Source organism: Silurus aristotelis, assembly GCF_946808225.1.
Source record: "Silurus aristotelis genome assembly, chromosome: 11".
Classification (NCBI taxonomy): domain Eukaryota; kingdom Metazoa; phylum Chordata; class Actinopteri; order Siluriformes; family Siluridae; genus Silurus; species Silurus aristotelis.
In genome coordinates, this window is record NC_139584.1 from 29,662,180 (window position 1) to 29,689,382 (window position 27,203).

At 38.0% G+C, this 27,203-nt stretch overlaps 1 protein-coding gene across 1 annotated transcript; it reads right to left on the reverse strand.

The window, feature by feature from the left end:
- Positions 1 to 731: 731 nt before the first annotated feature.
- LOC310733750 (alpha-2-macroglobulin-like) lies at positions 732 to 25,977 on the reverse strand. Its single transcript, XM_083555153.1, has 37 exons — positions 25,783 to 25,977; positions 20,588 to 23,101; positions 19,246 to 19,278; positions 18,827 to 19,007; positions 18,448 to 18,604; positions 17,888 to 17,940; positions 17,693 to 17,713; positions 17,357 to 17,525; positions 15,632 to 15,716; positions 15,351 to 15,477; positions 15,043 to 15,157; positions 14,588 to 14,697; positions 14,096 to 14,266; positions 13,531 to 13,767; positions 13,334 to 13,397; positions 12,997 to 13,142; positions 12,277 to 12,426; positions 11,963 to 12,142; positions 11,423 to 11,477; positions 10,486 to 10,642; positions 10,183 to 10,408; positions 9,352 to 9,478; positions 8,844 to 8,965; positions 7,741 to 7,792; positions 7,462 to 7,542; positions 7,076 to 7,252; positions 6,838 to 6,919; positions 6,483 to 6,639; positions 6,013 to 6,087; positions 5,292 to 5,454; positions 4,651 to 4,844; positions 3,068 to 3,283; positions 2,833 to 2,951; positions 2,206 to 2,314; positions 1,963 to 2,028; positions 1,691 to 1,796; positions 732 to 1,554 (listed from the first exon to the last, which is right to left on the reverse strand). Exons 1-37 carry the CDS (start codon positions 25,857 to 25,859, stop codon positions 1,511 to 1,513), a joined length of 6,918 nt encoding a protein of 2,305 aa, XP_083411279.1. The 5' UTR covers positions 25,860 to 25,977; the 3' UTR covers positions 732 to 1,510.
- Positions 25,978 to 27,203: the final 1,226 nt, after the last annotated feature.

A 27,203-nucleotide genomic window follows, 5' to 3' on the forward strand; every position in this document is an offset into this window, starting at 1 on the left:
CGGATGGTCGAGTGGTTAAGGCGTTGGACTTAAGATCCAATGGACGCATGTCCTCGTGGGTTCGAACCCCACTCCTGGTAAACATATTAAACACATGTGGAAAGTTTGCAGAGTGTTTAAGATGGAGAGAAAATTTGATCAGACTTAAATAAAAAATCTCCAGCCAGTAAAAAAAGTCTTATGTTCTCTCTCTTTAAGAGATACAATCTTAATGTCCCACAGACATTTATTTCCAAGTCTCTTTGTCAAAGGGCACAAATTCCCCAGAGTCCTATATTCCTATTCTCTCTATTCCCCCATGTGGGTCATGGTATGGCTCATGAAATCACCAAAAGATACACAATGCTGATTTATGAATAACACAATAATAATAATACTAGTTATTTAAAAATATCTGTATGATAAATTGTAACACCGGAGAAATAAGTTCAGTTACTCCATAACGTTTTCTTTAATATTTATCTTCACTATATTAACCAGTTACTAGTTTATCAAACTGTTTCATGCCAAACTACACTGAATCCACCAAATCCAACCTATGCTGAATTCGTTACACAATCCTCACCTAATCAAAGTAAACTGTGCTTTATTGCCCTCTCAGGCTTTTATGTCTCTGGTGTCAGTGGTGTAAATACTTACGGTATGTAGGCATATATACAATTAGCATAAAAATCAGGACGCAGGTAGGACAGGAAATCAGTGCAAATTACAACTTTATTTGCAGATTAAATAATTTTTTCTTTGTTAGCTCATGGTTTGTATGGCCTTATTTAAAAAAACTTCATTTCATTATATTAAGATCGTTTTAAAATGTCAAAAGTCAAATGTTTTGAGTTCTGTGTAAAACTCGGGTAAAAATCAGCAACTACAGAGACGGAGATGATTTCACATTTTTTAGTATCTCAAACATGCCATAAAATAAATGTAAAAAATTCTAAAAAACATGAACAGCACCTACAGAGGAAATAAATGGATTTATATTTATTTATTGTTTATATACTGTTTAATGAAATCATGTCCGTTATATAAAAATCACAATGCAATTACTTTTATTTGTCACTTCAACGTCAAGTCAAAGTTCATCAGAGCAAATTGATTACACTGATTTGGCTGTTGATCAGGATTTTTTTGTTAGCACCTCATATCTAAAGTGTTTGGAGGAGTCACATATCTGTAAATGAGTTATAGAGTTGTTGTTGTCCTCTGCCTCTTCCCACTAGAGGTTAGTAGGAGGTCTTATGATCTACACATTAAACACAGTTTCCTTCTGATGAATCCCTTCATTTCTATCTGGTCTGGGACTGGAATTGAGAGTGCAACCTCCCAGCAGCTGAATGGGAATCAGACCTGGGCTTCTGAAACACCAGGGAACCCGAAATGATTTTGAAAGTAGATTATAGATTATACAGTAAACATAAGAAGAAAAAAAAAAAGAGCAAAACACTTATATTTTAAATATATTTGTGAAACAAGCTCTTGCTGGACCCCTGCTGAGTTCATGTGCATTCTCTCAGACGATACACGGAGAGGTGTATGAAGTTGAAGCCGTCTCACCTTTAAAAGAAGAAAAAAAAAAATCAGGATTTAGAATGTGTATGAAGACACAGATACACTGTGAACTGGAGTGAAATTGCTTTGGACAGAGAAATGTGAGATTTCAGTGGTTGATAAAGAAGTGAAGATCACGTACCGATCTCGTAGTAGTCATAAACCTTCACAACAGCTGGTTTCATGTTCTGTACTGGAATGTCCTGTATGATGGTCATTGTGTAAACCTTCACCTCTCCATTTGTCAGCTAAACCAAACACAGATAAAAATCATTCACCACCACTATCACCATCAGCCAGCTCATAACCTTTCTTTGTGTGTGTGTGTGTGTGTGTGTGTGTGTGTGTGTGTGTGTGTGTGTGTGTGTGTGTGTGTGTGTGTGTCGGTCTTTGTGTGTTTGTGTGTGTACTTACTCCATTCAGGTAGATGACTGCATTGCCACTGATTTGATCCACACGTTTCACAGCTCCTTTCTTCTCCTGGAATAAAAATGATCTGAATAAAACCAATTGGTCGACACTGTAAACGCTCAATGATCTGATGCTTGGTTTGGTTTCACCAGGGCTCATCATCTTTGTGCTGACACACACCCCTTCTGAACACACACAGCTTATATTTCGTATATACATTTAAGATCAGTTAAAAGTCTGAATTACATCTGATCTGCTGTTCACAAGTTGCACAGACGTCTCGTCCACCCTGAATCCTGAAAGTGGCTTGACATCGATGACCACCATGTTGGTCTCCACACGTTGACCCTTATACCTAAAATTTAAAGAGGATTTATCACACAGCATTCTTTTTCTCAGGTCTCAGCATTAACAGCCTTCACATATGGCCGCCAGTTCCTGTGTTATCTTTTTTGCTACATTAAAACTTTGCTTGTTTTTTTTTTTTATGTTTACAATTTCAGTCTAGAACTTATTTATTGTTTGTTGATCACCTGACACATTGTCTGTTACATGAAAATCTTTATTTGGTAATAAGTAACTGAAATACTGACCCATGCTGTTCTGATAATATCGGGTCATGGCACCACTTTTTTTACTCACATGATTAACAAAAAAACTGTGTTTTTTATGCTCTTGAAATGTTTATATCAAGAAAGATAACTTAAACATTTCGTCGTCTTCCTTATTTTGTGTTAAAGCCATGAAAACTCTTCACTACAGACAAAGGCTAATAAAACAACCTGTTACTGTACACTGCATTTTATTCTAGACACAATTCTTGATTCATTTTCGCTCCACTCTTTTACATTATGGAGTTGAAGTAGAACTCACATGACTGTAATGGTCAATTTAAAAGATGGATTTTGGACTTTGCAGTCTCCAGATGTTGAGGCCGAAATGGTGAATGAAGAGCTGTCAGGTGGAGGAGGGATGTTGTAGTGCAAGGTGAACTAAAAGTTAGAAAAAACATGCAACAAACACAACTCATTAACCAAAACTGACCCTCTGAGAACCTGCTGAGTTCATTGTTGTGAATGACGAATGTGTGACACAGTGATGTACAGACCTGCAAGTACACACAGCCTTCACCTTCTGCTCTGATCCTGTAATCTCCATTAACTTCCTGCAGCTGACTCTCCTGATACAGCAGCCTGTTACTCTGATTGATGATAAACGTGGTAATCTGTCCTGATGGTGATGTTACAGTAACAGTAACAGTTCCTGCTGGACTGTAGGTGGCGAGACTGTATTTTGCCAGAGCCTGGAGAGCCACGACAGTGTCCTAGATGATGGAAAATGGTATTAAAAGAACAAATACAACACTAATTAATACACAATCTTAGAAATATATATGATAACCTTACTTATATAATATACTGTATTTAAAATCAATGAAGTTTTTAGCAAAATCCATTATTTCGATTCTTGTTCCTCCATTAACCTGTTAGCTCCCGCTCGCACTTGTAGCTTCTAGTTATCCATCACAATATACAGGGTGTGTAAAGGTGTGGAACCACCTAATATTTAATGGTTTATAAGACACGTGCATGTTTCTTTTGTTCCTATGCAACAAACTTGGTAAAAGACAAAAAAAAACAAAAAACACAAGAACTGAACAGTGACAAATGATAAATCTTTGTATCATAAAAATGTGGGGTTGTTTTGGAGCAGGGAAGGTTCCGGAAAGTGAAAGGAATAGTGAAACCTACATGGCTCTAATTCCATACTTTAACACCATGCAGTTCCGTCTGGACTGCGGGTCATTGAAACCGACTTCACTGTACAACAAGACGATGAGCCAAAGTGCACGTCTGAATCCTACTGAACTGCTCTGGGATGAACAAGAAAATCTCCAACTAGTTTGCTGCTAGATGCAATGTCAGGAATCCTCCTGCCACGCCCCCTTTACGGCTCTCTCTCAGCCGCTCCCGGCGCTAATCGCAGACACCTGTCACTCGTTACCAGTTCCCCTTTATAAATTCCAGCTTCCACCTGACTCGCCGTCGGATCTAAGAAGTCATGTTTAGTGATCATCCGGATTCTAGACCACCAGCAGTTCCAGCTGGTTCATGCTCAGTGTTCCGAATCTCTCGTATTCCAGACTGTCAGCATTCCCCTCTGGTTCATGCTCCTGGTTCCAATCCTACGGATTCTACTCGCGTTACAGATTATCCCTGTTCTACGGATTCCTCCTGCTGTATGGATTTTTTTTGGTTTGAGACCCTACCTGACTGGTTTGTGTTCTAAACTAAATAAACTATGATTGAGTTACTTCCGCTTCCTACTCGTTGGTCACTACCCTGACAAACACAGCTAAACATTTCAGCTGAATGTTTGGAGAAACAAACTATCTGGATGCTGAGAGTGTGTAAAGCTGTCTTACATGCTAAGAAAAGATTTTTCAATAAAAATAAAGTGGAACATCCTGACGTTTATGGATTTGTTTGGTCAAAGTAAATGTTCATAATTTTACATAACCAATTTTGTTGCATAGTAACTCTTGAGGCGTTTTTTAAACTTTTGACAGGCTTTATACGTCTAGTATTCTCTTTCATTTCACAGTTCAATGCAATCGAATGCAAAAATGTGCCTGATCCAATTTTAAATAGCATTTGTGAAATAATCTGAAAGTGTGAGGTTGATTTGTACCTGTGTAGACGCAAAGCCTCCGAAGGCGTTCTGCTGCAAAGAAATCCAGCGGACAATGCTGGAGCTGTAACCCAGACCAAACCCGGACATTTGGGGTCCAGACATCAGAGCCAGAAGCACATACGAGGTCATCTCCACCTCCAAAGAGTCTGTCACCGACCCATCATCCTCTCTGCTCCAGTGCCTTCCACCTCCTGAGGGAGATTTCAGACTCATATTCAAGTTATTGATTCACATTTCTCTAACACACTCTTCTCAAACTATCACCCTTTAAACTCCAACATGCAGAAAATCTACAAGAACACCATCTCCAACAACGTGGCCATCCATTTACTTCATTATTGTCAATCACTGTAGAACAATTAAAACAACAATTCAATAAAAAAATGGCAAGCAACATAATTTACCCTGAAATATTGCTAACAGTGAGTGGAAGGTGGGGACGTGGGCCAGCGTTGGTTTGTGAATGGAGGGAAACATTTTCTCTAATTAAGTCTAAATTATAAGATATTAGACAAAATCATATACTGACTAAAACCTAGCGCACTCCTGTACTTCCAGCTGTCGGAGAACGCCTTGTCGGGTTTCTCTGTAAGAATAGTATTAATTTTAAATAAATAAATAAAACCAATAAAACAAACCTGAAGTTATGGCCTGTGCATCCAGGTTTAAGATGAGAGTGTTCCTCATCGCCTGATTTCCAGCGAGCGTGAAGGTGTAGAAGAGGAGAGCCTTGGCGTAGATGGAGTTCACCTGAGTGTAGGCGTTCGTCAGACACGTCAGACTGTGGGCCACTACAGGATCCTGCAGTATGTAAATTAACGCAATATGATTTTCAACTAAACAGCAAACAAATGTTATTTACATGGAACAGATTTTGTTTTATTTTGAATCTTTATTTGCAGACCACATCTGGAAAGTGATCTTAGACTTTACCTGGGAACTAAAGATGTAAGTTTGGAAATGCTAATGCATCTAGTTGCCTAGTTATTATCAATTTGGTAAAATACATTTGGTAAAAGATCAAAATCAGAAACAAGACTAGTGGTTAAGGAATTGGTCTTTGGATCCAGGGGTTGTGAGTCTGGGTCCCAGCCATACGAAGCTGCCACTCTTGGGCCCTTGAGCATGGCCCTTAACCCCGTGTGTGCTCAGTTGTGGGAATGGAAGAAGTGAGTAGGAAGGGTGGGCTTGAGCTAGAAACCCAACCCTGTAACAAAATTGCTACAGAAACCCAACCCAGGCCCTTGCCGCCCAATGCGCCCCGTGGTGCAAGAGAAATAAAAAAAATATCTGTAATCATCCGATGTTCAGTGATGTTCAGTGCATAAAGAAATGTCATCATTGAAACGTTTTACTTACAGTAACTGGATAATTGAGTTCCAGCATGGCAGCCGTGATGTACGCCGTGAGTGTTACTTCATCATTCACTCCTCCCTGAGAGAAAGAGAGAGAGAGAGAAAGAGAGAGAGAGAGAGAGAGAGAGAGAGAGAGAGAGAGAGAGAGAGAGAGAATTAAACAATATCTCTTCTAGAATTCTACATTTATGTAACAATTATGGAAGGAGTCTCCAGTGTCAGAATTGTTTACTTTTTTGTAGTTTCTTGATAACTTGACAAGCTGCATTATTCATGGTCACTTGATTAACCAACATATAAATATAATTATAAAAGATCAAATAAAACAGGATCAGGAACGATGTAATTTCTAGCAGTGTTATAAGAACTATAAAACACTCTGGGGCTGTTCTACGAAAAACTTTAAGCTTGCAATATGAACTCCACCCTGTCGTTAAGTATTTGTCCTTTTTGAACTCAGACGCGTCTCCTGACCTTCAGATCACTGTGGAAGAGTTGTCCCACAGAGGCGAAGCATCCATTAGCCTGCTGCTGTTGACCGAGCCAGATCTTCGCCTGATCCACAAACACCTGATCCACAAAAATGTAATTCTTCGCGTATCCAAAAGACTTCATCACGAACGCCGTCAGCCTGAAACCACAAACCCAGAGGTTCGAAGTAATCAGAATCTAAATTTTGATTGCAAGTCTGTGACTTTTCACCTGTGGAAAATTTAAAGCTGCTGTCATGCAGCTACCAGAACAGGAACTAACTTGTTTCTTGTATGTTCAACAAAATGTAACCAAAATCTGCAAACATATTAAACATTAATGAATAACTAAAATTCACCATGTGTTTCCTGATGCGTCACTCATCCCAAACGCACTGTAAGATCCATCATTGTGTTTGTAGGTCAGTTCTCTCTGGTATCCTGTGCAGGAGATGAAAGTTGTGTCAGTTTATTTTAAAACATTCTTTTTGCACTCGTCTAAAAACTTATAAATTGCCTTATCTTTTATTTTGTTCGCTTTCTGTAATCCTCAAATCTACAGACACAGAGATGGTAAGTTGTCTAAGGAGTTCTCACCGCTCACGAGGAAGGTCTCAGCTGTGCTCCTGATGGCAGGTGTGAGCTGGTTGGTGCTCTCCAGGTACTTCAGGATGAAGATGTCGGGGGCGAAGCTCAGCATGTTCTGCTCTCCACAACCGTACGGCATCGCCAGGAGACTCGCCAGGTTCTGTAGGGCGCGGCCCATCAGATCTCCTGCAGAGACACACAAGTGCATGAACAATAATGTTTTTCGTTCTTTTTGTTTTGGTTTTTATTTCATTCGCTTTAATGACCAAAGCATCAAAAATATCATTACACTTTATTTACTGGAATTATATTCTTGTCTTGTTGCTGTATACGCTACATACCAAAATACTAGCTGATCAAATTAAATCTTACATCAAACCATTTCTACAACTTACCCAGTATAGAAACTGAAGCTGTTGCTGAACCTTCCACGAAGACACTGGGCAGGCTTAGTGAGACCGTCTCCTCAAGAACACCTTTAAACAAAAGAACACAAACAAATCTGTATACAAAATCTTCAGATGCTGTGCTTCTTAATTCACTTTCCTCTAAGATTGAGGTCCAGAACAAAACCCAACAGAACTGATTGAAAATCAGCATTCAAGAGTCAAACATGTCAAATGTTCTTCACTGTAGGGTAAAGCAAAGTGTATAGAATAAGGTGTGTGTCTGACCTGATGGACAGAGAAGTTCATTGTAGCTCCTGGACTGTTTGATTCCTTCAGCCTGAAGATAAAAAAAAAAATAAGAGCACCAATAAAAATGCTTTAGGAATTTTGCATGCAAAAGTTGCATCACTATTTGTAGTCTTTCTAAAGAAGAGCTGGGTTTTGTGTAATGTCCACATTTCATTAGCACAATAACATTGCTAAAGGGACATACTATAAGACCCCACAGAGAAGAAACCCCCAGTGACTCACCTTAATACAGCTTAAATCGGCTCGTCAATACAACTGTGACCCCCCCCCCCCCCCCCCAACATTTACTACTTCATTTTATCTGCACTTTTCACAACCTTCATCTGCCCAGAACTGTTTCTATGATTTAAGGCTCTGCTGTGTCAACTTTCAGCTGCCCACAGCCTGAACATCAGGTCTTTCCTTCAAACATCTGAGAGCTTTACAACACACGAGGGCTGGTCTAAGAATGACTTTACCTCTTCTTACTACTTTCATTTCCAACGACACCGAACTTGCCTACTATGTGCCAAGAAAGAAAAAATCCTGTCTGGCAGTGTACTAGTAGTCTTTCATCATTGTGGTGACAGAGTTCCATCAGTCAACAATTGATGGACCTATTAGAGTCTCCATCATTTAAATGACTTCTAAAAACTAAACCAGGTCTTAGACTTTGACAGCTACCTCCTCTATCATTTGGATGACGTTTAGTTCATCAGATCTCACAAAAAGAAATGCACTAGATACAGAAGCCGGACCAAAAACTGCATTCAACACTACCAGCAGGTTTTGGCAATTCCAGTTTCTTCACTTTGAGCTCCACAGCCCAGGCATTCTAGATGGGCAACATCTATCAGCGGTTTCCTTTTTAGCTTCTGCACTTTCATAGGAGGCATTTTAAGCTCTCAGATAAGCGCTCACCCATTCGCCAGTTCTCAGGAACCTAGACTTTTAAAGGCCATGGCCTTAAAGTGAGTTAGAGAAGAACTCCACTGCAAAGTCACACCACAGTGGTCACTTAAATTATACTGGATTTAAACATAACTTCAATATTATCTGTAAATAATTTGAAGTTAAATAAGTAATAAAGTAATAATCACCAGCACAAGCAGCGTTTTGATGATCGTATCGATGCGTCCTTGTTGTGGAACAGTAACCTTATTTCCTCCACACTGAACTGATGAGTCCAAAGCTTCTGCTGTCACTATGATGCTCACCTCCCCTGTAACACACACAAACACACACACACACACACACACACACACACACACACACACACACACACACACACACACACAGAAATACTGTTTATTCTCTATTAAACTTGCTGTTAATTCCCTTTTTTTAATAAACTGACGGAAGAAATTGATGTTTCCTGTTTGTTGTTGTTTTTTTACAATCTATACAATTATAAATTGGAATAGAATTGAATTATTTTTTATACATTCCTCTCAATAAAATCTATAATTTCTGTTATTTCACTGGCCTTTTTTCCCCATAAAGTACACACTTATTTATAAAATGATTTTTTTAGCTGTTTTGATAATGTGAAAGATTCCCATTCTAGCATATTGTGTGAGCTTTAAATGTTCAAGTTTAAAGACGTACCCAGAACCAGTGGACTGATGGTCCAGGAGAAGGTCCAGCTCTCATCAGCACATAGGCAGTGTGTGTAAACGCAGTTTGTACACGGTTGCACTGAAAACTTTTGCGAGTCAGCCAAGGTCACCTTCACCTTTAACACACAGAGTTTTCAGTCTCTCAGTTATCTGAAGTCTAAACCAACTTTTACCTTTTCATTCTTATTCAAAAAAACATTGTGTGATACTGAATCTTTTACTGAGCAGATGAGGTCGTAGACTCATTTACATATTCATGCAGGCACTGTGATCTATTGTAAAGTAAAATGTATTACATGAATAATAAAGACAATTGTGCTGTTTAGATTAATTACAATATGTTAACTGCTGATAAGTTATTAGGAACAGTGAGGATCAGTGATTGGTTGTTAGTAACAATTAGAATCAGTGATTGGTTGTTAGGAACACTGTGGATCAGTGATTGATTTTTAGGAACACTGTGGATCAGTGATTGATTTTTATGAACACTGTGGATCAGTGATTGATTTTTAGGAACACTGTGGATCAGTGATTGATTTTTAGGAACACTGTGGATCAGTGATTGGTTGTTTGCATTATGTAATGTACTGTCAAGCAAACCTGCTCCCATCTCTTATAACACTGAGGGTAGTATAATACCTAACATATGGTAAGAAATTCTTCTTGGTTTTTAGGTTCCAAAATGAAAAATTATGTTGTAAAAGGGGTTTAACCCTTTAAAGGAAATTTAAACCCATCTGATTGTTTTCTTCTCTTAATGCTGTAAAAGAAAAATATTTTGGTTTGTGAACGTTTAATTAGATAAAATATCTCAGCTCACCATCATGCAGCTTTGGAGGTAGTTGAAGACGGTGGCTTTGAGTGTAAACTCTTCTCCCCGGATGACGGAGCTCGGCATGGTGAGGCTCACAAAGAAGGGCTGGAAGGCAGTGAGCTCGGTTTTCGGCGCGACTCCAAACCCGATAGGTGAAGTACAAAAGGCCCCAGCCTGCCACGTCGTGATGGAGTCTGGGACCGTTTTACTAACATTTACTGATCCAGACTGACTGTAAAAGAAAACAACAATGACTGAACACAGTTTAAAAAACATCTGAAAAATTAAATACTTAAACAACATGCACACCTGACTGAAATGAGATCCCAAATCCACGTCTCTGGGAAATAAATGCGGATCGTAACCGCTGGTTGGCTTGAAGTCGTGTCAGCTAAAGCTGTAGAGGCTTCTTTAGCGAGAAAGACGGCTCCTTCACTGAAATCAATCCCTGGGACTGGGAATAAATCTGAATATAGAGTCAGGAGCATAAACATTCCAACATTTTTAGCATATTTAAATAAAAAATTGGTGAATGGTGTAATAATGACAGCACTGTTTTATATGTTGTCTCAGTCTTACGTCTTCATTTACTCACTAGTAATCAGGTGATCAAATCTAGAGTTAAATTCAAAGAACGCAGAAGACCAGTTTGGTGGGTCACAGAAAAATAGACAGAAGGAAAAAAAACCTTCACAAGACCATCCAAGAGGTAGGTTTAGCTGTGTCCAGACTTCATCAAGTCTTTACTGAAAGAGGGTTTACTACGAGATTTAAACTACTGACAAGATTATAAAAAAAAATCTGTAGATGAAGACAGAATAAACTTGTACCAGAATGATGGGAAGAGAGATGAACTGAGTAACTGCTCAAGAATACCAGCTCATCTCATAGCCTGGACTGCCAGTGAAACCAACTCCTTTATGCTTACTGATGTGAATTTGAACATCTACACTGTTAGAGATGGACAACAATCCTAAACATACCCAAGAATCTTTAATGGAAAAAAATTGGATGCGATTTATTTTTAAAGTTTGACACTTTTGATCCCTTAAAAGAAAACAGCAGATAAAACGACTTCTTACACTGTGAGCTTATTTAAGCAAAAATATGCAAATGAATTTAGTTTTCCTAACAGATTAATAAAGAGCTTTTGGATTTACACTGGTATTCAGTCACTATCTAAATACTGATAAAAATAACTAACAGACAAGTCAGTAAGAAAATATGGCTGGAGAAAACCACTTACCACATACTGAAGGTTTCATTATGTCTGCATTGGTGAGAATTTTGACTCCTATATCCTGAGAGACACAAAGGGGGCACAGAATCATGTTTCACATCTGCTTGTTGTTCAAAAGCAGGATTTCTATTATCACCACAATAAGGGGTTTAACATTTGGTACATGAACATGACCTGTATACAGAAATACTGCATACGATTATTATAAAATATTAATTGCACGCATTTGAAAAAAACCCATTAATAACAACAGGTCCAGAGAGAATCCACTAAAGCGAATCTTTTCCTGTAGCGGCACATCTTCCTCTTATCCCGTGATTACCATTTTTGTAATCAATTATACAATACAAGATACAATTATCGGATTGTATCTACTTTTCATACGGTAATGTTTCATTTAATGTCTGTTTTACTTCCTTTTATTATTTACATCCCCTATAAACAGTTGTTCCCTCACCAGCCTCTTTTTCTTGCATATAAAATGCCTCTGCCCAAAGATGTAAAAGACAAAAACCAACGGTTACAACTGGCTTAATGATGACTTACTTTAAAGGTGCTGTACACATCCACTGTTCCAGAATGTGGAAAAAAGCCGATTCGTTTTGAGTCTTGTGCTGCAAATAAAGGTTGCTTGATAAATGGACCCCCCAAGCAGGGGTTCGAATCATCTTCATACACGTTGTACGGATATCCTGATAACATCTGTACAGGCAGCATGTTGAACACCTGGCCATTGTACAACGATACAGAAGGAACGAGAAGTCTATTACCGATAGCTGTTATAATGACCAAAACAGAAAAAACATCATACTTTGCTTTTGGTTAACATTGTAACTGCTGTGTGGTCATTTTGAACGCACAGATTCAGTGCTCAGCTCCTTCTCGGGTTGCAGCAGCAGAAGACTCTGATCTATTGCCTTCACTGAACACAGCGAACCCGGAGCTGCACTCAGCAGCAGTGACGTCTGACCACCGGGAAGCTCCGTAGATGGTGAAAACGTTAGAGAAACCTAAAACGGCATAATCAAATATTTTTTTTAAAAACCCGTAATTGAGTAAAAAATATAAATAAAACCCTTGGGTTAGACCAAGAAAAATGTAACCTGATTTTTCAAAAATCTATTTTTTTACTTATAATTAAGCAGAGGATGATCTGAAGTTGTCATTAGGGTCAAACTTGATAGTTGATTGTGCTGTTAAATGAGAGGGATAATATCTCTCTTTAAAACACAGCCGAGTCTCACTACAGCACCAGGGGGATAAATATCCAGTTATTATTTACCCAGATCACAAGTTATCAAGTTTCTACAGTATTTTTAACGGCTCATTAGACTATGTGATACATAACATCTTCACATCTTGAATTCCAGGGAAACGGTATGAGGGTTACAGCACTGAGAAACAAAGCTGCAGACTTGTGACAGCCTAGAATTCAATTTTTGCAGTGAGTTCCATAGTAAATCCCCCTGACTGTCTTGGCCTGTGCTCCCATTAGAGCCCCAGTAGGGGAAGATCTGTGTGAAATCCTATTGACTGTTGAAATAAAAATAGGTAAAGCCCACTAAGGGTTCATTTATGACCTTGTTAGCCAAACACAGCTGAATAGGAACGTTCATGCTGTCTGCCACGGCTTCGCCACTCAGAAGGATTGTGTACAGGACCACCTGAGCAACTGGGGTCATCTTTAGCATGTTCTGCAAAGTTATCACCAGGGTGCCCCGGTGCTCTGAAGAAAATAATTATTATTATTATTATTAAACAAAAAATACCAAGTGTGTAAATGCATGGATCCAGTAGGAATTCCAGAAGGAATGTCACTAATCGCTTATAGAAAGTTTTCCCCAGTCTTTTAATAAAAAAACTATGAATTAAAATTTAGGGAAGCTGAAGTTTATGATTCGTGTTCTGGCATCAAACCTGTTCCAGCTTTGACTTCTTCTTTAATCTTTCCTTGCTGAACCAAATGTCCTTTATTCATTACCTAAAAAGAGCAAATTGTAATGAATTGAATTATATTCAAAGATTTTTCTTAAATGTGTACAAAGTTCTTGAGTAAAAGACACGTGTATTCACGTAAGTGCTGATCATATAAACATCACTTAAAAGAAACCCACCATGTAGAAGAAGGTTATGGTCTTCTGGGCTTTTTTGAGTGCGCTGTGTTGTATCATATACTGAGCCTCAATCACAGCTTTTTTATTACAGCTATTAGTCTTCGGGCAGCTTTTAAATTTAATAAAACTCCGGCTCTTGGAGTAGAACGGCTGAAGCCAGAGGTAGGCGGTGGGGTAGTTGGGTGTAAGCTGATTTTCCCTGTATACAACCGTGTTGTTGGGTGTTGCATACTGTGCCTATGATAAAGAAAAATGTAAGAAAAAAAAATCACATAAATCATAGATTTCTATTAATGCAGTAATTGTAATAATGTAGTAGCGTTATAGTACCAGTTTAATCAAAAGAACATGCTGGACCAGACCTACACTCAGCTCAAAATAATCATGAACATAGTCTGTAAATGATCTTACAAAAATACTTTCAAAAACTGGGAAAAGTTCAGCTGTGTTAAAGAACTGCTACGTACCGATCATATATCAATATACAGTACAGTCTGATGACCGAATGCTAGCAGGTGGAGAAAACAAAGATACAAAGACACAAATACACAAAGACTTCACCAACCTCAAGAGTGACCTGCTCCGAACCCCATGGTTCAGTGTTGAAGGAAAATTTTGCGATGCCTTTGTAACTTGTGATCAGCTTCCGAACAGATTTCTTATTATTTCCGTAAGTTGCAGTGAGATACACTACTTTTCTTTTTACTGGATTGGCGTCTGGGCCGAGGACTTTAATCTGATGAAGACAGACAGAAATCTCAGAACACATCTTCAAATTGAAAAAAAAATAAAGAATAAAAATAGCCTCCACTGGCTTCAAAGTCATTTACATAATAATAAGGAGAAACCAATGTACAGGAGTTCATTATTTAGCAAAATAGGTTTATTTATTAGCAAGCTGTAAAGCATTCCCCTTTAATTTTGTTCATTAGACAATATATAAATTATCTTAGTACTCAAATTTATATTTAACCTAATATAAAAATAATCCTATATAAAATATGAATTTAAAATTGTTTTGTATTAATGGTAAATGTAGGTAAATGTGGGTAGTTACTTTTCCGTCATATGCCATTCCTTGCTTAAAGACCGCTGGTGAATCCTCAAATAAAAGTGTGATGATGTTAGACGTTATATAAGAGCTGCCTGAAGCAGTCAGAATCACTCCTACAGGATAAACACAGTATTGACACGAACCTCATCACAGAAACGTGTCATCTTGAGAAGAAATCAATACACATTCGCCAATGAGACACTGGTGGGCTCCAAACAGTTGGTGCATTGTGCATAATATTGCTAATTCAGCATTAATTCTCTTTTCAGATCTTTTTGTCCTTAAGATGAAGTGACAAACAACACTGTATAAACACTCCAGTAGATATAAACGTCTATATTTGTTGTATAATGTACAATCCAATATGCAAAATAGTGTCAATATAAAAAATGTAATTGAGTAAAATATATTATTCTAATATCATTAATATGCGAGACTCAGTAACGAGGATGTCTTACCGGTGCCGTCTTCTTTCACTTCACACTGAACTACGATTGAAGCTTCATAGCGTGAATCAATTAATGCAAATTCTGCAAGATTTAAGGTCTGTAGTCCACAGCCTGACTTGTCACTCTAAAGCAATAATAATAATAATAATAATAATAATTACAAATAAATAAAAATTACAACCTTCAGATCCAAAGTCTAATGTCCACTAACCCTCTCCCTCACCCCCACCTCCATACTTTTTATTTCATTTTAAGGAAGACATGTAAGAGACTGGTTACACACATTTCCTTCTGATTTTACAGTAAAGAGAAATAACCTTTATCGTATATGTCTTGCAGATGTCTGGTGGTGTCGTGGCTCTTGACGTGAACATTCCATATTTGTAACTCTTATGGCAGACGGTGGCCTTCACCGTCCCGCTTACCGGCTTCCCGTATGTATATCTGCAAAATAAATAATGAAATAGTGATTGTTATTTTTCATGGTGTTTTTTTTAAACTTGGTTCATGTTTTTGAATAATGAGAAGTACCAGATTTCCACTTTAGACGTTACACTGGAGTGGTGAAACAGAGCGTTATAAATGAGTGAATACTCACTTTGCACACACTTTCAGTGTGGCGGTCTTGTCCAGGATGGTGATGACTGGAGGAAGCTGTACTGTAACTTCAAATGTTGGCAGAACTGTAACAGACGATTTACCACAGTCTTAAAATATACAGCAGCAACTATTTTACATTCTTACACAAAATATTCTTCTTATTATTTCACTTCCTTCTCTGATTGCATTCCAAAAAAGTAAAGATTTCTGGAGAAATGCAGCAATAGACAGTAAGCACTAAATTCCTGGTGATTGTTAGAGAAAGTATCACTGTTTTATGTCCTTCATGGTGCAGACATTATAGAAAGTTTTAGGTGAGAATATATCAATAAAAAAAAACAGTGTTACACCAAGAACCCTGAACTTCTGTTTTCTGATTTACAGAGGTTCCAGGAATGAATTTATTAAAGTTTGGCATCTGATATTTTGAAAACCCTAAATTAAAATAAAGTTAAGAGAAATCATACAATGTACATAATAAAGAACAAAAATACAAAATACAAAATACCTGTATAAACCCTGTCCCCATTGTCCCTCATTTTTAATCTATAGTCATTTTAAATAAGTAATTAAAATGTCTTAGGGCTATTAATCGACTAAAATATTTTATTGTGATTAATCGAAAAAAATCATCATGAGTTAACACGTGATTAATCGCAACTAAATCACACATTTTTATTTGTTCTAAATGTACCTTAAAGTAACACTTATTAACTTTTTAATACTCTAATCAACATGGCCATAGACAAATATATCTGTTTATTATTAGTGAGAGCATGAAGACAAAATATTTTTGTAAATTTTTTAAACCAGTGGTCCCCAACCCCCGGGCCGTGGTCCCGAGCCGCACAGAACGAATGCATGACTTACATTTTTTTCCGTTTTATTTATTATCTGATACTGAACAATGCTTTATTTAGGAAAATGACTGGATTCTCTCTGCCAGACCTGACTATGACTCACTCTTGATGCATGTGAAGATTCTTGCCTCGGTCACATGTCTCACCTCCATCCACTACTTTCTTAAAGGGACTCCGGCCGCTGACATATAATACATTACCACTAAATTCAAACCCCCAAGCGAGCAAAATGAACAAAAAACAACACTGTGGATTCACGTTTATTATTATATTTAGAATATACCAGTTATTTCAGTCTTTTCATTTTATTTAGTTGTATTTATCCGCCACACTTTAAAGGCCGGTCCGTGAAAATATTGTCCGACATTAAACCGGTCCGTGGCGCAAAAAAGGTTGGGGACCACTGTTTTAAAGTAATGCTGGTGTTTTAAATGATCAGGACACCAAACTGGAGCTTTTGCTATGTTTCCACACGGACGGTTTTAATTGCCGGATTTGTGCATCATGCCGGATTTTGGTGTTTGATTTGAGACTCGGCGCATCAGTAAAACAAATGTTTAGTTATTATAAAAAATTCTTCAGTGGAGTTTATTTTTTTCTATATCTGAGTAATGAAATAACGTAATGAATAAATGTGTGTTGCGCTGAAGTTTTTAATTTCGCCTCTTTTATATTTATTTATTATTATTTTCTTATAAAAATGGTCAAACAGAAATGCGAGCTATATTAATTACACATTAATAACATCAGTGCCGCTAAAATATACTTGTGTTACCGTGTTATTATTAATTTTGACAGCCCTGATAATAATATTTTAAATCTTAAAATGAATAAATATAAACTAAAGATAAACTGGGTCTGACCGTAGTCCTTCACTTCGAAGGTTTGTGTGATCTGTTGGTTTTTTTCATCCCAGATTGTGATGATATAAAATCCTTTTGTAGCCTCAGAGTTTATGGGATATGAGAGATCCGCCAGACCGTTTAGCGTTGTGACTTGTAGCCACTGACCAATACGGTTTGAGTTCGGGTCCTGAAGACAAAAAAATTTTATAAAATAAAAAATATTATAAAATGATATGGTACTTAAAATAAAAATTACTATTCATGAGCAAATAATATGTTGTAGGAGTATTTTTTGGTTGAATTTTAGTTTGAAGCCAAAGCTTGTCATGTTGAATGCTCCATGTGGAACTGTACCTGCACTTCTATTGTCGGAAACTGAAAAAGAAAAAAGAAGATGTTTGATGATCAGTGAGTGTGTATGAATAACACTTTCTATGAACTCTGTATTCATAAATAATCATAATGCACATTCTAAATAGTTTGGAATAATAATAGAATTTTATTGTCTTCTGTATCTTCAAGGTAAAGAATCGCTCAAGTTTTTCAAACCTTCTGATCGTAGGTGAGGAAATTGGTATCCAGAGAGGCGATGCGGAAATTCACTGTGGGGGAAAAAATATCTACACTGCAATTTCATATAAAGATTTTTTTAAGACAGTGAAAAAAAATGACAGTGTAAATGCAAGCTGAAGGTTAAAAAGAGCTTTAAGAATGTTATTTGACAGACAAACACATCATTGATGAGGGAGCGATTGTTTCTAGCGGCTATAATGTAAATGTTAACGAAAACAAACCTTTCTGGTGGATGTTTTATTACAATAATTGTATCTATATTCTAATAAAATTGATCATTTTTTTGTAAATGTAGCCATTTCTGAAATCATTTGCATAATGGATATGGGGAAATAATGTTGAAATATAAAGTATGTTTACTCACAAAACTCACAACACATCCGTAATTATATCTTATTATAACACAGTTACTTAATTACTTAACATTACATTAATTACAAGAAAAGCATATCAACCACAAAGGCTACAGGTGAGAGTAATGATGAGGGTGTGGGCAGGGGGGAGCTGGAAAGCCGAAATTGTAGAAAAGGTGTTACCTGTTTGTCCTGGTTTGTAGATGGGTTTGTCTGTCTGAATGATGATCAGATGTGATGAAGGTGTGATGAGGATATTTTTTTTATTGTTCAGGGTCGTTTTTGATCCTTTAATCTGAATCTTAATCGAGGCCACCGTATCCACAGTTACGACAGGAACCTATAAAACAAAAAAAAGCAAATCACAACGGTGGAACATGAGTTACTATTACTAATAATCAGTGGTGAATTGTGTAAAAATCATCAGTATTAAAGAGAAGTGCAGTAGATCAGAGCGCTGCATCACACACAGGAATCTCATACAGTCAGAATGAACGTCATCACTAAAGCAAGAAACCCAATGAACACAATTCAGTAACGAGGTAATAAAGTGGAGCCTGACCTGGAATGGGATACAGTTGTAGTATTGTTGAGTTATAGACATTTCTGTCAGAATATTGACATTGTTTTGGTTATACTCCAGGGTTACGTCTATAGAAACAGGTTCACTGGGGTTGACGGTGACACATAACATCTCGGTGGTGCCCCCTACACCCTGCGAGGTCACAGCCAGCAGGTAAACGCTAAACAGAGACAAGGAAGAAAGCTAATTAAGTTTGCGCTTTATTTAAATATATGCTGAGTCTCTGGAGGATGAGTGTTTAGTCTTTGACACACATTTGAAACACATTAAGAATATATATGTATTGATATGATTTATAGAGCATTTAAAATTAATTGAAACTGTCAGTATATAAAGCTGTTAAAAAATCAAGAGAGCTGCATGTTTTGAAACGTGAAGCATGAACTACAAACACTTACGTTTCAACATCTTTAAAAGATTCAGGAGGATTTCTGTAAAGATATACAACAGACATTAGAGTGCAGTTCAACAGTTGTGAGTAACTCTGCAGTTTAATTGCTAGATGGTAGATGGTACAGTAGATAGTAGATGGTACAGTAGATGGTAGATGGTACAGTAAGTGGTAGATGGTACAGTAGATAGTAGATGGTACAGTAAGTGGTAGATGGTACAGTAAGTGGTAGATGGTACAGTAGATAGTAGATGGTACAGTAGATGGTAGATGGTACAGTAAGTGGTAGATGGTACAGTAGATAGTAGATGGTACAGTAAGTGGTAGATGGTACAGTAAGTGGTAGATGGTACAGTAGATAGTAGATGGTACAGTAAGTGGTAGATGGTACAGTAGATAGTAGATGGTACAGTAAGTGGTAGATGGTACAGTAGATAGTAGATGGTACAGTAAGTGGTAGATGGTACAGTAGATGGTAGATGGTACAGTAAGTGGTAGATGGTCCAGTAGATAGTAGATGGTACAGTAAGTGGTAGATGGTACAGTAGATGGTAGATGGTACAGTAAGTGGTAGATGGTACAGTAGATGGTAGATGGTACAGTAAGTGGTAGATGGTACAGTAAGTGGTAGATGGTACAGTAGATAGTAGATGGTACAGTAGGTGGTAGATGGTACAGTAGATGGTAGATGGTACAGTAAGTGGTAGATGGTACAGTAGATGGTAGATGGTACAGTAAGTGGTAGATGGTACAGTAGATGGTAGATGGTACAGTAGGTGGTAGATGGTACAGTAGATGGTAGATGGTACAGTAAGTGGTAGATGGTACAGTAGATGGTACAGTAAGTGGTAGATGGTACAGTAGGTGGTAGATGGTACAGTAAGTGGTAGATGGTACAGTAGGTGGTAGATGGTACAGGAGATGGTAAATGGTAACCTCAACAAAAAGTATATTCCAGCAGGCCTGGGATTAACATACAGCAATTATTAGAACTCTGCCTTTTGCCTGTCAAAGGAACAGGATCTAGGTCTTATTAATTCGAGTAAAGGACCAAGCTAAAATTATTGACAATACTAAACTAATATTGACAATACATAAGTCCACTTTTTTTTTTTATTGTAGGAGGGTCATATTACCCTTAGCATCCACAAACCTAAAATACTTCACAAGATCTTTTTGTGTTTTTATTAATCCAATGTTCTTTAACCTGTTCATTAAATGTCATTAAAGATAATAACATAATTAGAGGTTTCAATGTTCAGGAATTTTGTATTAAATTTCAAATCAATCATAAAAGCTATTTTCTGTTTTGTGAAAATGATTTAAAATTTTTCCAAAGTAATTTTTACCTGTCCTTGTCTTTACTAGATCCAGGGGGATTCTTGTCCTTGTCTTTACCAGAGTCAGGGGGGTGCTTGTCCTTGTCTTTACCAGATCCAGGGGGATGCTCTTCCTTGTCTTTACCTGATCCAGGGGGATGCTTGTCCTTGTCTTTACCAGAGTCAGGGGGATGCTTGTCCTTGTCTTTACCAGATCCAGGGAAATTCTTGTCCTTGTCTTTACCAGATCCAGGTGGATTCTTGTCCTTGTCTTTACCAGATTCAGGGGAATGCTTGTCCTTGTCTTTACCAGAGTCAGGGGGATTTTTTTCCTTGTCTTTACCAGTGTCAGGTGGGTGCTTGCTATTGTCTTTACCAGAGTCAGTGGGATTCTTGTCCTTGTCTTTACCAGAATCAGGGGGATGTTTGTCCTTGTCTTTACCAGAGTCAGTGGGATTATTTTCCTTGTCTTTACTGGAGTCAGGGGGATGTTTGTCCTTCTCTTTACCAGAGTCAGGGGGATGCTTGTCCTTGTCTTTATCAGATTTAGGGGTATTCTTGTCTTTGTCTTTACCAGATCCAGGGGGATGCTCTTCCTTGTCTTTACCTGATCCAGGTGGATTCTTGTCCTTGTCTTTACCAGAGTCAGGGGAATCTTTGTCCTTGTCTTTACCAGAGTCAGAGGGATGCTTGTCCTTGTCTTTACCAGATTCAGGGGAATGCTTGTCCTTGTCTTTACCAGAGTCAGGGGGATTTTTTTCCTTGTCTTTACCAGTGTCAGGTGGGTGCTTGCTATTGTCTTTACCAGAGTCAGTGGGATTCTTGTCCTTGTCTTTACCAGAATCAGGGGGATGTTTGTCCTTGTCTTTACCAGAGTCAGTGGGATTATTTTCCTTGTCTTTACTGGAGTCAGGGGGGTGTTTGTCCTTCTCTTTACCAGAGTCAGGGGGATGCTTATCTTTGTCTTTACCAAAGTCAGGGGGATTCTTGTCCTTGTCTTTACCAGAGTCAGGGGGATTCTTGTCCTTGTCTTTACCAGAATCAATGGGATTCTTGTCCTTGTCTTTACCAGAATCAGGGGAACTTTTGTCCTTGTCTTTACCAGAATCAGGGGGATGCTTATCTTTGTCCTTGTCTTTACCAGAGTCAGGGGGATGCTTGTCCTTGTCTTTACCAGAGTCAGGTGGACTTTTGTTCTTTTCTTTACCAGAGTCAGGGGGATTCTCGTTCTTTTCTTTACCAGAGTCAGGGGGATTCTTGTTATTGTCTTTACCAGAGTCAGGTGGACTTTTGTTCTTGTCTTTACCAGAGTCAGGGGGATGCCTGTCTTTGTCTTTACCAGAGTCGGGGGTATGTGTGTCTTTATCTTTAGCAGAATCAGGGGGATTTTTATCCTTGTCTTTACCAGAGTCAGGGGGATTTTTGTCCTTGTCTTTACCAGAACCAGGGGTATGCTTATCTTTGTCTTTACCAGAGTCAGGTGGATTTTTGTCCTTGTCTTTACCAGAATCAGGAGTATTCTTGTCCTTGTCTTTACCAGAATCATGAGTATTCTTGTCCTTTACTTTACCAGAATCAGGAGTATTTTTGTCCTTGTCTTTACCAGAATCAGGAGTATTCTTGTCCTTGTCTTTACCAGAATCAGGAGTATTCTTGTCCTTGTCTTTACCAGAGTCAGAGGGATTTTGATCCTTTTCTTTACCAGAGTCAGGGGGATTCTTGTTCTTTTCTTTACCAGAGTCAGGGGGATTCTTGTTCTTGTCTTTACCAGAGTCAGGGGGATGCTTGTCTTTGTCTTTACCAGAGTCGGGGGGTTGCTTGTCTTTGTCTTTACCAGAGTCGGAGGGATGTGTGTCTTTATCTTTAGCAGAATCAGGGGGATTTTTGTCCTTGTCTTTACCAGAGTCAGGGGGATTTTTGTCCTTGTCTTTACCAGAATCAGGGGTATGCTTATCTTTGTCTTTACCAGAGTCAGGTGGATTTTTGTCCTTGTCTTTACCAGAATCCTTTGTATTCTTGTCCTTGTCTTTACCAGAATCAGGAGTATTCTTATCCTTGTCTTTACCAGAATCAGGAGTATTCTTGTCCTTGTCTTTACCAGAATCAGGAGTATTCTTGTCCTTGTCTTTACCAGAATCAGGAGTATTCTTGTCCTTGTCTTTACCAGAGTCAGGAGTATTCTTGTCTTTGTCTTTACCAGAGTCAGGGGAATGCGTGTCTTTATCTTTACCAGAGTCAGAGGGATTTTTGTCCTTGTTTTTACCAGAGTCAGTTGGGTGTTTCTCCTTTTCTTTACCAGAGTCAGGGGGATTTTTGTTCTTTTCTTTACCAGAGTCAGGGGGATTTTTGTCCTTGTCTTTACCAGAGTCAGGGGGATTTTGATCCTTTTCTTTACCAGAATCAGGGGGATGCTTGTCTTTGTCTTTACCAGATTCAGACGGATTCTTGTCCTTGTTTTTACCAGAGTCAGGTGCGTGCTTGCTATTGTCTTTTCCAGAGTCAGTGGGATTTTTGTTTTTGTCTTTACTATAGTCTGGTGGATTCCTATAAATTAATTTGAGTAGTCATTATAGTTCAACAGTTGCTTTGTTTTAGATCTAATGTTACATAATACTAAGTAGTAAAAATAAATTAATTCAGCTGTATGGTTTAACTTATGATGTATGAGAAGTTGGACACAAAAGAACGTGAAAGGTATTTGTACCAGATGGCCAGGCAGAGGGACCGAGCTGGGAAGAATGTGCTGCAGGTTAGAGCAGTAAAGGATGGAGAAGGAAATGTGTTGACTAGTGAGGAGAGTGTGTTGGGAAGATGGAGGGAGTATTTTAAGCAGCTGATAAACTAGGAAAACCGAGAGAGAGAGAAGGTTGGATGATGTGGAGATGTGAAGCAGGAAGTGAAAAGGATTACTAAAAAGGAAGTGAGAGCAGCCATTAAGAGGATGAAGAGTGGAAAGTTGGTTGGACCAGATGAAATACCGGTAGAAGCATGGAGATGTTTAGGAGAGATGCAGTGGAGTTTTTAACCAGATTGTTTAACAAGATTTTGGAAGGTGAAAGGATGCCTGAGGAATGGAGAAGGAGTGTGCTGGTACTGATCTTTAAGAATAAGGGAGATGTGCAGACCTGCAGTAACTACAGTGGAATAAAGTTGATCAGTCACACCATGAAGTTATGGGAAAGAGTAGTGGAAGCCAGGTTGAGAGAAGAGGAGACCATCTGTGAGCAGCAGTATGGTTTCATACCGAGGAAGAGCACCACAGACGCATTATTTGCTTTGAGAATGTTGATGGAGAAGTATAGAGAAGGTCAGAAGCAGCTGCATTTTGTGTTTGTGGATTTAGAGAAAGCTTACGACAGGGTGCTGAGAGAGGAGTTGTGGTATTGTATGAGGATGTCTGGTGTTTCAGAGAAGTATGTGAGGGGGGTGCAGGACATGTATGAGGACAGTGTGACAGCAGTTAAGTGTGCAGTAAGAATGACAGACTGGTTCAAGGTGGAGGTTGGACTGCATCAAGGATCTGCCCTGAGCCCTTTCCTGTTTGCAGCAGTGATGGACAGATTGACAGAGGAGGTCAGACAGGAGTCTCTGTGGACTATGATGTTTGTGGATGATATTGTGATTTGTGGCGAGAGTAGGGAGAAGGTTGAGAAAAGCCTGGAGAGCTGGAGGCACATACAGGAATATAAGAATATAAGAAGGGCATGAAAGTCAGTAGGAGTAAGACAGAGTACATGTGTGTGAATGAGAGGGGGGGCGGTGGAGGGGTGCAGTTGCAGGGAGAAGAGGTGGAGAAGGTGGAGGAGTTCAGGTGTCTGGGTTCAACAGCACAAAGTAATGAAGAGTGTGTTAGAGAAGTGAAGGAAAGAGTGCAGGCAGGGTGGAGTGGGTGGAGAAGAGTGATAGCAGGAGTGATTTGTGATAGAAGAGTATCTGTGAGAGTGAAAGGGAAAGTTTATAGGACTGTGGTGAGACCTGAGATGTTGTATGGATTAGAAACAGTGGCATTGGGTAAAAGACAGGAGGTGGAGCTGAAGGTAGCAGAGCTGAAGATGTTGAGACATGAGTACATGAGTACATCTGCTAAATGCCGCAAATGTAAATGTAAATGTTGAGATTTTTATTGGGAGTGGCGACGATGGACAAGATTAGAAATGAGTTTATTAGAGGGACAGCGCATGTAGGACGTTTTGGAGACAAGGTGAGGGAGGTGAGATTGAGATGGTTTGGACATGTGCAGGGGAGGGACATGGGGTATATAAGTAGGAGAATGCTGAGGATGGAGACACCAGGAAGGAGGAAAAGAGGAAGACCAAGGAGGAGGTTTATGGATGTGGTGAGGGAAGACATGCAGGTAGTTGGTTTGAAAGATGCAAATGTAAAGGACAGAGGGGTATGGAAACAGATGATCTGCTGTGGCGCCCCCTAATGAGTACAGCCAATTGAAGAAAAAGAAGAAGTATGGTTTAACATATGATAAATGAAATCAAATGTTTGAAAATAAAGTTATGAAATTCTAACAAGTCTTACTTTATTAAGCATAGAAATCCAATTGCAATTTTCAGTACTCATAACAAACATATAAAACGTCGCAAAACCTCATCTTGGCTTTAAACGAAATTATTGCAGTGCTTAGGATATACAAACTTAAAGAACAGGCAAGTTTCTCTTTAAAATATAAGTTAGTGTTTACTAAAGTTTACAGAAACATGTAATAAATTCCAGTGTACAAAAATAAATCAACTCCATGTAATATAATTCAATCACAAGGGTCCATACCATACAGTTGAACTAATTCTAATTCTAAAAGCTAATTTTTCTTCAGTGTATCCTACAAACTGGGGTCCATTCAATGTATTTTATTTCATACATTTCTCAGTGATAAAAGCTTTTAAAACCTGCTAATTACACAGCTGTATTAAAATCCCATCATTAATAAGATCTTTTGACATATATTTCCATTAATATAAAGTTAAACATCTTTTTCTCTCTTGTTATTTTTTTTTACATTTCATTATTTCACTTCTAAGGAAATCTCATCTATGCAATATTAACATAAATGTCAGTTGTAGTAGAGAAATAGATTATACAGGCACACAGCAATGTAATGCAGCTTAGCATTTACCAGAAGTGCAAATAGTAGCAACCGTGCAAACTAACAAGTGCAGATAAAACTCTTACAATTATAAAAAGTAAAAAATCTGATAAATATTTGAGGATCTTACGTGTCAGTGGAAGTCACATGTACTACGACGCTTGACAAAAGCAACAAAAGTGCGAAAGCTTCTTTAGAAGGCCCCATCCTGGAACAGAGTCGAGTACGACCAGACCAGGTAAGATGCTCTTAGAGCGCTGGTGGTATTTATTAACACACCCAAATATGTTTTCAGTTTTCTTTGTGGTGTGAAAAGTGTTTTGAGAGCTTCTTCCTCTTGTATCACTTCTTTTGACCTTGTTCTGTACATTATACAGCACATGCCGCATCTTATCGGAGTCGTTTTAGTTATCATTAGTGTTTATTATTATTATTAGTGAAATAAAACATTAGATAAAAATAACTAACAGCTTCATTGAAATAAAATTATATATTTAAATAATTCATCCAGTGTCACATATAGAAATTATTTTATTAATGAAGTGCGAATTATAATGAATGTCATAATGCATTATTGCTGCAGTCCACTGTTTAAAGCACTATAGATATAAAATTGTAATTACTAATTTGTGACACACACTTAAGACTTTCTGTGGTGTAAATGTGCACTCGTGTATTATACTCCTGTATTCAATGTAAGTGTAGTGTATCATGTAGATTGGTTTTTTTTAAATTGCACTTTATTATCATAAAGTTTGAGTGGATTTACACCCTGTATTATAGCATGATTTATATATTTTATATTACATTTATTGTGTGAGTTTATATTAATATTTCTAATATTAATCTATTTTTTCTCAAAAAAACTAATAGTCTAAAAGCTAATAGTCATTCTGTAGTAGCATCAGTTATTCTATATATTATTTTAGATATTTTCTATCTTGTTAAAGTGATCATATATTGTGCTCGGACAGAGAAAGGGACAATAGACACTGGGTAAAGTGGATAAACAAATGAACACAAACCACAGAAATTCATTTAGCACGGTATATTCATTTCATGAGGTAGAAGCCTTGAGAAGATCTGAACCTCAAAAGGGAACCCATCTACATCTGGGTGACACCAAAGGTCCATTCATTATAGTTCATTTTTCGATCACTAATGTAAAAATCTTCATGGTAATTGCAGCCCAAAGCCACTGCAGCAAACTCTTCATGATAATTACAGAAATCCAAATCTATCTTCATGGTTGTTCAGTGAAACAATCTGAAGTGTTTCCATGAGTGACTTACTGTGAATTTTCTCCTTCATCAGAGTTAAGAGAAGTTCATTTGATGTCACACTTTTATCTTAAATGTCATCGAGCAGAACACAAATACACTATACACTGAAGATAATGAATGAAGATAATGTCAGGTTGAGAGACATCCTGTTCCCATTCATCTGCTCTTAAGATAAACAGTCCTCAAGGTGAAGAGAGAGAGAGAGAGAGAGAGAGAGAGAGAGAGAGAGAGAGAGAGAGAGAGAGAGAGAGAGACTACAAATACATTA